This window comes from Phoxinus phoxinus (assembly GCF_949152265.1).
Source record: "Phoxinus phoxinus genome assembly, chromosome: 7".
Lineage (NCBI taxonomy): Eukaryota > Metazoa > Chordata > Actinopteri > Cypriniformes > Leuciscidae > Phoxinus > Phoxinus phoxinus.
The window spans coordinates 11,411,059-11,426,685 of NC_136882.1; the positions used below are offsets into that span (position 1 = coordinate 11,411,059).

General features: G+C 38.3%; 1 protein-coding gene across 5 annotated transcripts in view; it reads left to right on the plus strand.

The window, feature by feature from the left end:
- The window catches only part of epha3 (eph receptor A3), a 202,302-nt gene that overhangs the window by 156,834 nt on the left and 29,841 nt on the right, over positions 1-15,627 (plus strand). For all 5 annotated transcript variants that reach the window (XM_079619145.1, XM_079619144.1, XM_079619146.1 and 2 more), the window contains 4 exons: positions 8,296-8,458; positions 11,301-11,403; positions 11,890-11,954; positions 14,129-14,254. In XM_079619145.1, the coding sequence (XP_079475271.1) occupies positions 8,296-8,458; positions 11,301-11,403; positions 11,890-11,954; positions 14,129-14,254 (457 nt within the window). The remainder of the gene's footprint in view (positions 1-8,295; positions 8,459-11,300; positions 11,404-11,889; positions 11,955-14,128; positions 14,255-15,627) is intronic.

A 15,627-nucleotide genomic window follows, 5' to 3' on the forward strand; every position in this document is an offset into this window, starting at 1 on the left:
ATGCTTGACCAGCGGCCACATGCAGGCTCCAAAGTTTCGGAAGTGACGTCCGATAAATTCATGTATTTAAGCGATTTTTTTTCTTCTCCTTTCCCACAAAAAAATGTATTTTGTGTCTCATTTGATTTGGTGGACCAGCCCGTCAATCTGAGTGGATCCAGTGCCACCCTGGCCTTTATGTAGCCTCGCCACTGCTATAAAAACATAATGTATAATATCCAACAAAGGCTCATTGGAAAAAACCTACATGTGGCAAGATTTTTGCAAAACGCAAAATACGTACAAGACAAGTCCAGCAAAATAGCTCTAAAACAACAGTTTAAAAACAAGCTAAAATGGCATGGTTACGATTACGTTTTTATGTCACATTTGCTTTTGTTAACACTATCGGGTAGGTTTAGGGTTTAGTTTAAGGTGTACGTTATTTTAAAATGGAGCATTAATCTTAAGCACCACTCACCGGACATTTCAACTGCGATGATATGTACAAACTCCAACGTAATAAAACGTTCCCATATTCACGCTCATCTGTTCCAGAAAAAAACTACACACACTTTTAGCGTTTGGCAAAAATCTTGCCAAAGATAAGTTTTAATAAACTACTATATATTCTGTATAAAAATATCACTTACAAATTGAATATTTTAAAAACGATCTAAAGCGTACGTAGTTAATTTATAAATTAGACTTGTTATTCCAAAACTAAAACACAGAAATAAGATTATTTATAATATAGCTGTTTTAATTATATCAATAATAATAATAATAATATGTATTATTATGGTTGTTGTTAATAATAATAAAATTAAATATACATATATAAAAAGTAATAATAAAACCAGTCTAGATCCACTCAACTTGTATCATGCAGTCTACACATTATATTACTTAAACAGTAGTCAAATTATAGTAATTATATTAATTATAATAATAATGCTTGGCCTCTGTGAGCTTACAATTAATCAGCATTGTGTATTTATGCACTTAATTTCTCATAGCTACAGTTAATTCAAAATCAACGAATATGAACATGCAGATGGATAAAAAAGAAATAAAAAAAGCCCGTTTTATTTATGACTACCTATTAGGTTTGTTTCGAGTCTGCCTTCTTCACAAATATTCTTTGAGTCTGTGCGGGAAGTGCACAGGCAGTTTTAGAGGAAACATTGCTTAGTACTCACTGACCAGGTCAGGTCAGTTCATTTTAAGCCTGCTTAACAATCTGTGAAAGTGCCAGATGATCTCGGCTTTAGTCTTGTAACACTGGAGACACTGATCTAAACACCACCTGCCCATTAAAGCCCTTGTGGGCTACAAGCCCCTACTTGCCCATCTTAAAAAAAAAAAAAGCCTTAACACAAGCTCTCCTCTCCTGTCACAACCCACTCCGGTCGGCCCTTCCGCTGGTTTCCTACAGATGCCATATGATTAATGAGCCGTAGTCTTGATTGAGGGTTAGTATTGTTGTAGCGCTGCTCTTTTAGGGTCAGTTTTCAGAGGACTCTTTCATGCTGTCAGATCTTGTGATGTCTTTTGCTCCTAGGTGAAGTGGGTAACGTCTCCCTCGCTGTAAAGAAAGCGCGACTCTGGGTTTGGAACTTAACTGGGCCCTGACATTGTGGGAGACTCCTATCCCGAACTGGCAGGGGATCTGAGGGTGTGAAAGAAAGCCCTAGAACAGTCTCCAATGGCAACCATCCAGTATTCTTCCCGCAGAAAAAACATTCCGTAGCTTTGTGGATAAATGGCTCGACTGTATGACCACACAGAGACGCACATAGTGAAATTGTAGACAGGATTTGGTTGTCTCTAAGACATGGTTCATCTTCATCATGACAAAAAGGTCTTACAAGTTCAAAATTGAAAGCTCATGCCAATATTGTAGACAAGCAGCTCATTTCAGTCTGTGCTTTCCACTCTCCAAGGGCTGAGTGATATAGCAAAAAGAAAAATTATATCTAGATATTTATCAGCCTTCTGACAATTTATAATATATCTTTTGAGATTTATGTATTTACTTTGAGGTGGCTGATTTCAAATATATATATATTTTTTCAACCCAAAATTTTTTAAATTTTTAAATATGCATGTTTAAGATTTTGTTTAATTATTAAAATGTTATGTGTTGACACAAGTTTATTGAATATATACAGTTTAAACTGATTCATGCAAACACATGCTTTTTATGAAACGTAATGACCCAAACATTTACATAATAGTTGCTTCATTTTATATTGCGGCAAAATGAGGACTACTCTTCAAAAGTGTGGGGTTGGTAAGATTTTTTTAAAATATATTAGATACAAATACAGGAAAAACAGTAATATTGTGAAATACTATCATATAAATATTAACGTTCAAATGATCAGCAATAATTTGAAATAAAATAGTTTTTATTACAATATGAAAGTCTTTACTGTTACTTCTGATGAATTTAATGTGTCCTTACTGAATAAAAATATTTTTTTCCTCTATCTCACTGACTTAAACTTTTGAACGATACTATATTGTGAATATTCAAAATATCCCCCAGTCATAATGAAAGGATATCTTACAGTAAGCATTATCTGTTAAGTTATTTTGACAGGGCTCTCAGAGTTAACTGGGGATTTATTTCCAAACAGGGAATATTATTACGGCCTTAGATTTACGGTATGAACATAAGCGCTGAACAAAAAAAAACAACCGTTATGTAACCTAAGCTTCTGCAGAATGAGCTAATAAGTTAGTCATAGAAACAGTTTGAATTGCTTCAAGAAAGTTAGGCCTGCATGTTTCACGTGGAAACTTTATGAGTTGACCTTTTGAGGATAGCAGCTCAACTCTCTTGAGCCGAGTTACACACTCAGAATGTGTTCATCATTTACAATAAATCCAAATATGCTGATATTGGTTTTCCATCTGCTGGTGAAAAAGGAGTGTTTGTTAGATTCATTGAACCCTGTGCTTCCTAGTGAGGACCTTTCTGATGTGTCTTTCTGTGAGATCAGTGAGGCCCAAATCTCTACCTGTAGAAATGCGTTCGCTTGGCCCTAATCCCCTTATTTGCAAGCAAAAGGCAGCTCATCGTGGGCTATTTTCCCCGTCTGGCACAGGTACACTCGGGGGGCTCCTGAAATCCTCCATGTCTCATTTGACCCTGGGTGGCACAGTGTTCCCCGTTCACAATAAAATCTAGTCCTTCTCTCCATTGATTCCTGTTAATTACACAACCTTGTGAGGCATTGCTTCATCAGGCATAGCTGGAGTCGCCCAAATCCTACACAACTGGTGCTGCCATGTGGAAAAGCCAGGGACACCCTCTGTAAGACCCTTGGTGCCCCTTGATCTAGGCTGGCAGAGGATAACAAGCCACCTTCACCCTCACAAAACACACACTGAGAAGGAAAGGGGGCCCCAAATCTTCTTACCGGATTCACTGACGCACTGGCCGCAAACCTCATAAAAGAGAGCCAGATTCGCTAAGTGACTTTTCAAAGAAAAATGTGGCATCAACGGGCAGAGTTCAAAAACACCATGATGTTTACACTGCATAATGTTGTATAGCGCAAAATCAAACAAACTGCGCTTAATGGATTCTCAAAAAGGCATCGGGATGCATGGTAACCGGAGTGATGCAGCTCCTGTGAGAAAGCAAGAGGTCCAATCCGGAGGTCCAAGAGGTCCATGTTGCTTCACTTAAAGTAAATCTCTTTTTGATTATATGCCAGAGGGGAAATACTCTGCTCTTTGTGTGTATATATCAAATTAACAAAGCTATGAAAGAGGAAAGAGCCTTACAATTCAAGCATCTCTAAATACTTGAGCGCTCTGGCTCATGTTTCCCTGACGTTACAGCATCCCGGTCGCTCTCGTCTTTTTGGCAACACTCACGAATCTGCGTTTGCAATGTTCTTCAAGCAAGTGAAACGGTGCACATTTATGAATTTTATTTTTTTTTGGTCCGTTTATCGTATTGATCTCACCGTGTATTTGAGAATGTTTATTTCTCGTCAAACTTAGATGGAAGGAGTGCTTTGGAAAAGCCATTTCATATTTACAGAATTTCTTCTTTAGAGGAGAGGAAGGCTAAGCCCCAGATTGCAATATTTAGACTGTCAAAGTAGAACATGACAAGCATATTAAATTCCACCAATAGCGCACTTGTCGAAAAGTAACAATTGCACGCCTTGTCAAACCCCAGAGCTGGGAGGTGGCTGATGCGGGTCTAGGACATATGGTAAGAATATATTTTTTGCAGTGAAAATTTAGACACACCTGTATATGATTTCCAGCTGATCACATGATGTCGTGAGCAGTGAACGGTGACACCCTGTGAAAAGATTTATGACTCGAACAGAGACGCATACAATATGACACAAGGTATTGGTTTCGTCTTCCGTGGCAGAGTGAATTTATATCCGAGGCCTCCTCAAAACCATAAAACCTGATGCGCTCCATTTGTGGCTTTGCATTCAAAGTCCAAAGATTTGAAATGGTTTCTGTGCTGCGTTGGGGAAAAGAAGTAGGAATGATTGTCGTCAGATCCAGATCAAATGTGATGTTTGCATTAGTCAATGGGTTTCCACTAGAGTCCCGCTACATCATATGGATGTTTCTTTCCATCATGGGTTGTGTCAGTAGACGTCCTACCGCATTTATAAAACTGCTAGATATACAGATGAAATCACTTTTTACAAACAAATGTCCACTACTGACACTTACAGGCTCTCCGGGGACCCCAGAAAAGCTGTCTTGGATTAGTTCTTCATTCAAAAGGTGCTGTGAGAGGAGCCGAAATAGCAAAATATTGCTTCTGTGGCTGTATTATACAAACTTTGACTTAAGATTTAAAAAGTTCTATTTCCGTCCTGACATTGCCATGGTTGCTAAACAGATAGGATTTACAGTAGAGTTGGGATGTTTCTGTAATATCAACATTATCACATCGCAAAAGATCCAAAGCTCAGCCGCGCTGACAGATGTAAAGCCAAGTACAAGACCATCTATGATCTAACTGCACCATTGCTGCACGTACTGGCTCTTTGTGAAAAGACATGTGAATAAAAACCATGCAATCCTGATAAAATATGGCTTTTCATTTGTTTTGAATGTTCTAAGTAACATGTTCAAACTAAACCGGCGGTCTGGTTTTGATTTGTATAAGTCTGGTCAACGTCAAATATTATTACTTATGTGGTGAAATGTGTATTTAAGCCGTTAGGACGCATATTGTGCGTGCATGTTTGTTTTTGCTTATTATATTTCTTAGGCTTTAGAAATGTTAAATACATTTGAGGTCATGATTTCAACATTTTAGCCAAATATTTTGAGTGGCTTGGCCTGTTGTTAAAAAATAAAATAAAATACTATATTATTACTAATAATCTACATATAATTGTATATTGTATATATATATATGATACATAGTTATAATTCCACAATTAATTTGTATGCCAACATTCTATTAACATTAATCATAACTTCTCAAAATAAAAACGCTTCCTTTTTCTTTGGTTTGGGGTCTCATGTTCACAAAGGCTGCATTTATTTGAACAAAATAGTAAACACTATAATATTGTGAAATGTTATTAGAATTTAAAACAGATGTTTTCAGTTGTAATATATTTTTTATTAAAATGTACATTTAGATGTTATATTTTTTTGCGTGTCATTTACTCTCACATGATCCTTCAGAAATCATTTTATCATATTTTTATGCTTAATGTTTTTTAAATCTTTTATAACAATGCAAAAGTCTTTAACGTCACTTTTGATCAATTGGTAGTGTAATCCATTTTACATCTGTTTTTAGCATTTTAAAAGCCTTGTTTCTTGTTTCTCACATTGTTATAAATGTGGCGATTATTGCTGTTTGATTTGTTTCTGATTAGTGGATAAGCAGAGGATATTCAAAGAAAGCCTGCGTATGTAACTGTACACTACAGTACATCTCTCATCTATAGTGACGTCTGACAATTATGGTCCATAACTTATCGCATCAAGAATCTTATTAGCATGTGTAGTCTAGACATGAAACCCAATAGAGCTTGATCTGTTACATGTTTACCGACCCTCGAAAAGATGCTCTCAAATCTCATTTGCCATTAATTACTTCAGCGTGGGGAAATTCAATATCTACAGTGTGGACAAGCGAGCTATTCTTAGAGGTCAACGATGGAGCAAAACGCAAACGAACTTTTGAAGTTTTGCCATAACACTAGCTATGGCTGAAGACTGATAAGTTACATGGATGAATGTGCTGGATAATGCCGGCAAATGAGTGATCTCTCTGTTTGCGGGATGTTTTTCCCCTTTTTCTGGACTCCTACAATAAACAACTGAAACCTCCGCTCTTTCTCATTCCACTCCTGCCTCTTTTTCCAGTCAGAGAAACATCTGGAAACAATGGTTTGAAAGTAAAGACGCCCCATAAATCAGTTGGGTTTTTTTTTTTTTTTTTGCTTGTAGAGAGGATCAACGTACCACAGAAATCTATAGGAAAGCCATAAAAATGTGAACTGAAGGTGGCAGTATATTAAGATGAGCTGGCACTGTCCCAGTTAGCCTTAGATGCTCCCGATGGGCATGCCTTTTCCCGTCCAGAAACGTCCCTTTCCTGTCCGCTCGTATGGTCAGATGGTCTTTGTATGTCTCTAATGAGATATGATTTACTTCAAATGCTCATTATTACTGTTTAAGACAAGGATCTCCGAAAGTGGCCTTGAGTTGCTCTTAAGTCCCTTTAAGGCAAGTCAATCCATATTAGTAACAGTCCCAGGCAGCTGTTTTCAGTGTAGGTGGTAAACATGGAATAAATTTAAACACATTTAAATCTTCTTTTAAAAATTCTTAAGCTTCAATCAACGCCCACTAAATCAATTCAAATTCCTTTGGATAAAGACTAGTGACAGTTGATCAAAGGTGACAGTAAAGACATTGATAAAGTTATACAAGTTTTCTATTTAAAATGAATGCTGTTCTTTTGAACTTTCTGTTCATGAAATAATCCTTAAAAGAATATTACACTCTAAAAAATGCTGGGTTGTTTCAATCCAATTTTGGGTCAAATATGGACAAACCCTAGCCTGGTAATACCAGACTCTGCTACTTCACTTTGCTTCGTAGACAGAGTCTGGAATGGCATAATAGATAAGTGTTTTCTCTCTCGCTAGGGGGAGCTTGTCTGAAGTTTAAAATCATTGGTTACCCGTAAGCCGATGCATGATGTCTGTGGTTCGATGCGGCGGTACAGGCGCATAACATACGTCCTAACTAAACTTATCTGATTGGCTTACGGGTAACCAATGATTTTAAACTTGAACTTGGCTGTAAACGACTTTTGCAGATTATGCGTCGTTAATCTACGCATCCACGGTACAATCACGGCCTCTAAACTTATTTTTGACAGAGTAAACTCGGCGCTTAGCGTCTACGTCACGGCTCTCAGCCCGCCCTCTGTTCGTTGATTGGCCCGGCCGTCTGAAGGCCGGTGGAAAACTGAAAGATAGGCCGCTATCTCAGACTGAATACAGGAGCTAAATGAAATTAGCGGAAGTAGGAAGTCTGACGTAGTCAGGCTAGACAAACCCTGCCATTGGGTTAAATTTTTAAATTACATTTTTAACTCAACGTTTGGGGTTTGTCCATATTTGACCCAAAATTGGGTTGAAACAACCCAGCATTTTTTAGAGTGTAAGCAGCACGACATTACAAAAATAACATGTGACTGACTCGAGTAATGGTTGCTGAAAATCAACTTTATATATTACATTTTAAAATCTATTCAAATAGAAAACAGTTAATTTAAATTGCAATAATATTTCACAATATTACTATTTTTACTGACAATTGACTAAAGACAATTGAGTTATTTCAGAAAGCAAGGGCAAGTGACACATTGGATTTTTAAGTAGAATGACTGAAATAGTATTGTATTCTTGCAAAATATACCCAATAATATATATATTTTTTTCCCTAACCCCTTACTTAAAAAAAAAAGTTTTACAGTGTATTTCTGATCAAACAAATACAGCCTTGGTGAGCATAGAGGCTTCTATCAAAAACATTAAAAACCCTTGCCGACCCCAAACATCTGACCAGAATATGGGATTATGAAGTAAAATATGTTGTGAAAAGCACTTCAACTTGCTATTATACATTATAATAACCAAGAATATTATAAAATTTACATTTAAGTCAACCTCATTCATTAATCTAGCATTATTATTGCAGGCAAAAGTTGCTCAGATGTTTTATGCTATGCTCAAACTAATGTATCTCCTTTCTGTTTTCCTCTTGGTTTATTTCCTACAGCAGGAACAAGAAACCAGTTACACCATCCTGAGGTCGAAGGGCACAAACGTCACACTGAACGGCCTAAAACCCGACACCACGTACCTGCTGCAGATCAGAGCGCGCACCGCTGCCGGTTACGGCGGGACCAGTCGCAAGTTTGAGTTTGAGACCAGCCCAGACTGTAAGCATTTACTTACTTCCTATCATACTGTTCTCTATTTACAGTCACATTCCCCCAGTCACCACGCCGGATCTATTCAATCCATTCACAGCTGTGCAGAACAAAGAACAATATAGACAATAGTCACAATTCTCTTGGTTTCTCATCTCACACACTGTCTAGCAAGTCATTCACACAGTAAAGCACTTGGTTAAAACGACACATGCTGCATCTTTTGTCCCGTGATGGCTGGCAGCTGTTGTCTGAGACACTATTAAACACTTGTAAACCCTATATTGTTGAGCAGCATTGCTGAAGGCCTTTTTATCTAATGAAACATTTATAGGAAATCAATGCACACTCATGTAATGAAATGATACTGTGAGTGGCTCTCCACAGGTTTCTGGGCATGATCAGAGATCTATAGGCGCCTCTACACATATAGCTGGTGCGAAATATACACAGTGGCACAATTGAGATCATAACTCGTGCAGAAAAGGTCTAAATAAATTGTGTCTCAGTCACCAGATATTCCATAATGAAAGAGATAAATGTGTATATTTTGTGTTAAATAATCATTAGTTGAAAATGAATAGCATCATAAATGTTAAATGATTGGTGGAAGTTTATTTCTCAACATTGATTTATGAATTAATCTGATAACTCGATTATTGAGTACTGGGGAAAAAAAAGCTACAGATCTAAAAAAGAACAAGGTTCATTTTCCTAGGACCAATTTTGGATTAATTTGTTCCGTATGTTCAGAGGTATTGATTTACATCAGCATGCAACCTCCTGCTGCTTCCATTCTCTCACAAAATGATTTTTTCTTTGTCATCACTCAATAGGTGTCAACACCATCCAATACAAAAAAACAAAAAAAAAACGTGCTCTCATGTCACGTTTATGATAAATATTTAAAATATTGCATTCAACTTTGCTTAAGGATGGATTCAGAATACAGGATTGTTTCAAACTTACTGTCATCTCCTGAAGGAAAACAGACGGTGTTTATGGAGCTGACAAAATAACTGTATTTTTTAGGGCTGACTTCTAATAGTCGAGGATTCGACGATTCGATTCGGAGAGGTCTGATTCGACTATGAACCTCATAGTCGAATACATGGGCGTCAGTTTGGTTTGAAATGTGCTGGGGACAGAGACGCATTCGCATTTTCAGAAGGGCTGGGTACAATTTTATTTATTTTTTCGCTTTCGCGCAGGTCATGTTTTGAAAGACGATGTCCTGTAGCTTACTAATGTAAATAAATAAAAATGTATTCAAAAATCTGCTTCACATTTTCAGCAGGGCTGCGGAGCGGCTGTGGGTTGACTCCACACGGTTCTCATGTGCGTTAAAAAGCTTTACGTGGTTTAATGTACCTAAACAACGATTACCAAATTTCCCTCTCATATTGCTCCTCATAACCACTGAAAATGGTAAAAAAAATCGAACCCGGAGTCCAATTATTATGGACGTTATCTGATATTAAGCGCTTCTGCTTCACATTTTCAGCAGGGCTGCGGAGCGGCTGTGAGTTGACTCCACGCGGTTCTCATGTGCGTTAAAAAGCTTTACGTGGTTTAATGTAGCCTACCTAAACAACGATCACCAAATTTCTCTCTCATATTGCTCCTCATGTTTATGAAATGTTATGATATATGTGTGATATGTGTTTTTTAGCTCTTTTGTTTGAAATGGAAAAAATCTAGCTGCTATCTAAAAAAAAAAAAAAAGGTTCGACTATCAGTCGACTATGGCAAAATCTAACGAATCAGATTCGACTATGAAAATCCTTAGTCGAAAACAGCCCTAGTATTTTTCACATGTGTATTTAAATGCAGAAACAGTTGTGTTTTTCTGTTGGTTTACTGTAGCTACATCTACTTCAAATATGGAAAATTACCTATAAAAATTGCACACAAAAATATGCACGCAATTGCTTAAAATTTACATTCACTAAAAAGAGTAAATACAGAAATAATACTTTCAAAAAATATATATACTTAAGTACGTTCTGAATGTAATGGTTTTAGACACTTAATTGCATGTTAATTGGAGTTAAATAAAAAAAGTTTATTGTGCTAGTTAAAATCTATTACATCTGTATATGTAATTTCATTGTTGAAATTTGGTTAAAGTGCGCGGCTGAATGTTCTGGTGTGTGTTTCCCAAAAGCACCGTTAGCTAACTATGGTTGCAAGTTCTGTCGTTACCAGCATCGTTCAACGAGTCCGTGTTTCCAGAAAACATAGTTATAACAAACATTCACAAACATCATCGCAAGCTTGTGTGGTTGCAACGGCAGCTCTTGACCTGTGCTTAGAAGCAGAGTTTCTTATTTGCATGACATGTGGAAACAATAAATCCTTATCTTGAGCAAAATAAGCAAGCTGACATTCAGCACAATTTCGTTTATTTAGAATGTTTAAAAGTGTACATAATTGTTACAAATTGTTACAAAAAAACATGAAAGTGTACTATCTTTAAGCATACACTTAAATTGGCTTGTATTTCATTAATATTAAATGATCTGCTTGTGCAGTTTTAAAAAAATATGCTTTTAAGATTTGAAATACCCTACAAGTGCACATTCTATAAAATTTCGCTCACAAGGGTAGGCCTATATAGACTATCTTTTACATTTCAGTATGAAGTATTCAGTTATGATCTGAGGACAGTGGGTTCAAGGGTTAGTGGCAGATAATGTCATTATTTTGATCAAATATAGAAAAACAATCTAATGAAATGTTACATTTGACCTTGAGCAGCAAAGAAAGCCCTTGAAAAGCTACATACTATGTCCAATGTGTACATAAAAATCTCCCTTTCTCTCTCTCTCTCTCTCTTTTTCTCCCCCAGCCTTTTCCATCTCCAGTGAGAACAGTCAGGTAGTGCTGATCGCTATCTCCTCCGCTGTGGCCATCATCCTCCTCACTGTAGTGCTCTACATTGTGATTAGCAGGTCTGTCTGTCACTCAAACCACAGTCACGCAGGGCTTTAAGTGTGCCCATCTCGAAGCTGTCACTTTGCTGTCTCAAGTCTCTCCCCAGGACCCTTGATCTCCCCCCTTCAGATATGAAGTATGAAAATGTGTGCCCCTTCATGTCTGCTGCCTATAAATAGTTGTAGACGATTCACTTGGCAGAAGCTTTGTTTTTTTTTGTCCCCTGCCCCTGCTTTGCCGAATGTAACGGGCACCCTGAGAGTCAAGTGTCATGTCATGCGGAGTGGCTGATTTTGGCAGACTGCGCTGCACTGAATCTATGGCTTATTATAAGACCCCAGAACACTGTCATGCCTCATAGCAAAGCAAAACAGTCAAGTTGTTCCTGGCTCTGACTTTTGTCTGTTCAGGTTTTAGTTTCTTTGTACATAGTTTAGAGAAGAAAAATGTTCCAATTAAAGCTGTTAAGAATAATTAACGCTTTTCATCACTTTAATTGACAGGTTGTGTAGATACAGCAAGTCCAAACATCCAGATGAAAAGAGGCTGCCCTTTGGCAACGGCCACTGTGAGTATATATCTTATATACTGTATATCTATTCTTCAGTATTGCTAGTATTCAGAATCTTTCCAGGCATTTAATACCCATTCCTTAAAAATATAGTAAAAATAAAAACAATAAAAATAAAGTTTTGCTGTGGTATTTATTTTTAAATGTCAGACAACCCACAAAAACCCAGTAACGACGAAGGTTTTTAATAATATCCTTTGCTCCCGAGTTACAGCAAGCCAATTGTCCATATGCTACCATTTTTCACACTGGCAGAGGTATCAGGAAGGACATTTAATGGAGGCCCACACTATTTCTCTTAGATTAACCTGCATGAGCTGCCCTGTAGGACTATAGCTTTAGGTAACTGATTAGGTCATTCATAATAGACCTATCCATCTTGAAACCCAGCAAATTACGTTTCTTGACAACCTTAGCTTCCTATCGTTTAGATTCAAATCAACAACCTCTGTGACGGAATATGCTATTTTTTCCACTGGACCTCCCAAGCACCAGCATCATTATTTTTACAGTGCAAAGTTAGGGCTTTTTCTAACATCCTAACCCACAATATCAAACTTCTGCAATTAATTCAGCCTGAATTGATAAACATACAAAATGTTGAAGATGGTTGCAGTCTTAAAGTCACCATAATCTCATAGGGCCCTATTTTAATGATCTAAGCGCATAAAGCGCACGACGCAAGTGCACTTAAGTCTGAATCCACTTTTGCTAGTTTAACAACGGAAAAAATGGTTGGCGCACCCGGCGCATGGTCTAAAAGGGTCGTCCCTATTCTCTTGAGTAATGGGTGTGTTTTGGGTGAAACGTGCAATAAACTCAGAAGTGAACTCAATAAGTCTCATCTCCCATTCCTTTAAAAGCCAGTTGCGCTCGCGGCATGGCGGATTCGCTATTTAAATGGTGGAATTTGTAAGCAGAAAAACTGACGCTTCTCTAGCGAGGAAACGTATCTGCTCGTGCATAAGGTTAAAGCGCATGAGCAGACCATCTACGGGACAAAGTGTGACGTGCGTTGTGGACCCGCCTTTAGGCGCACATTACTAACGTGCTCTTTAAATAACAAAACAAATACAGCGCAGTCTTTTTCAGTTGTCTCAAAATAGCAACGCGCCAACAATTCCCCCGAACACACCTCGTTTTCAGACCAGCAGCCCATGGGCGCACAGATGGGTGCAAATGCATTTGCTATTTCAACAACGTGGCGCCTGACGTGAAAATGATAACTGCGGTGGGCTGAAACTAGCTAGAAAAACTTGCGTCGCGTCTGCCGCTGCATTGCGCCGGGTGTATGATGGGGCCCAATATCTATAATGTAAAAACATCTATTTTCAGATCACGTGTGCACCAAAATGACAATAACCCAGTTAATTCCTGATGAACAAAAATAAATAAATTCTGCCCTACCTTTTTCTCATTCGAGAAGCTGTTTCAGTGAAATATGTCACAATACAGAAGAAACTTTAAAGGTGTGGTCGCATTATATCGTTGCTCTGCGAAATTTCACAAGCAAAATCCAGTCCTTTGAATGGGAATCGGAACGATGCAGAATTTCGGCTTATGGACATCTGGTGGCAAAGAAATTTGTTCATGCAAATTTTGCATCTGGTTCAATTATTCAACTTAGAAATAAAGTAAAGAGAGACACTCATTCCGTTGGTATCTTTGTCCGTTTTGTACAACACTACACTTATATAATTATAAAATGGTCAGAGGCTTTTAGAAAGCAGTTATTTAGAGTTGGTTTTGTTGTTATTATTTCTGCATCATTCACCGTATTTTGTTACATCTGGTCCTGCATTCTTTCACCTGCGAAATTTCGCTGAGCAAAGGTAAAAGTGACCATACTTATAGGTGTGCTGTCTGATTTTTTGTTGTTTTCTTTTTTCTTATTTCTTTTATATAATGTTCACTGAATACTGAATTATGGTTGTTCTTCTTTTCTACATCTATTTGCATGCCAAACTATTACTGGTAATTTATTTCTTATACCGAATCAACCAAATAGTTGCCTTTACACTGCAAGAATGGGTTCACGTTGTTTGTTGATACTCGCATGCAGTTGGCAGAAGAAAGAAGCAATAAATGTCACAACAACAGCAAAGCTACACAAAACCGGAACAGTAACCCCCTGCCTCATAAACACTGGCATTATTTTGCTTTATTTTCAGTGAGACTGCCTGGCATCAAGACCTATGTGGACCCACATACTTATGAAGATCCGAGTCAAGCCGTGCACGAATTCGCCAAGGAACTGGAAGCGTCTTGTATCGCCATAGACAAAGTCGTCGGGGCAGGTATGCGGAGTCATCACTCACTCTTTGGTGCAATGAAACAAAGTTGTTGCACTTGTAACAAACATGGCAGGTGGTGTAAATGAGAATCATTTAGCACCCCAGCTGGAGGTGTGTGGCTTTGAGATGGGGAAAGGGTCCCTCCCAGTGCTCATCCTCACTGCCTCAATGCCTTTAATAGACTGCCTGCTGCCGGAGCAGAGGAGCATGGGTAAGCAGAGCACACCTCCGGCTGGGATATCATATTTCACCCCCCACAGCTCTCTCTCTCTCTCTCTCTCCCCGCATCCCTGATGTCTTAAACAGCGAAGCACATATCAAGATAATGCCTTGTGATTCATGGCTCTATAGACAATGCAGCAGAGCCCAGCAAATAAAGGAACCGTTCACTTTTGATGCACCACCGTACTGTCGGCGTACAAACATCAGGGCTTACGCACTACCAATAAGCACGTTCCCTGGTTCAAATGTCACTTCTGCATTTTACAGCTTTCCTACACTTTGGCAAGTGATACAAAGGTGCAAAAAAGTTGCCTTGGAAAATGATCTATTAGCGTGATTTGGTAGATCTTCATTTATCTGCCAAGCTTATCAGAGCGATCACTGCTGAGGATTAAGCCAGGTTGATATTTAAGATGGTCAACATCATCTGAGCGCCGGCCAAGTCCAGTGTGGCGGTTGTTTAGACAGCTTGCAATTATTCCGGCTAACTTTTTCCAGACATCAATCCTGGATTTCAACCATCTCTCTAAACTTGCATGGGAAATAAAGTAATTGCACAGCGAATTCCGCAAACAGGACCCTGGCCTAGGTGGTGACATCATCTTTACCCAAATGTCCATCCAAGTCTCTGTCAACATCGTCCATTGTGTAGATCTGAACCCCTGCTGAGGGCTTTGAAGTTTGCCTTACACCTGTGTATGTGCCTTAGAAATCAGGGGCCGAAGGGAAAGTTCAACTAAAAATGAATTGCTCATTGTCATTAATAACTCACCCTCATCTCGTTCCAAACCCGTAAGACTTTCGTTCATCTTCGGAACACAAATTAAGATCTTTTTGATGAAATCTGAGAGGTTCCTGTCCCTCCATTGACAGCTACGCATCTACCACTTTTGATGCTTCAAAAAGACAGTAGTGTTGTCCAAAATGAAAATATTTAATTTAGGCGTTTATTCACATAAAAATATTCATCAGCTCACACATCAGTTGTGGTAAACGGAAGCTCAAGCATGTTCACTTGACATGCGAGAACCAATGAGGTTCATTCTCATGTTACGCAGCACATTTCAGCTTCTTCAAGAACCAATGAGGTTCATTCTCATGTTACGCAGCACATTTGAGCTTCCTCATGAACCAATGAGGTTCATTCTCATGTT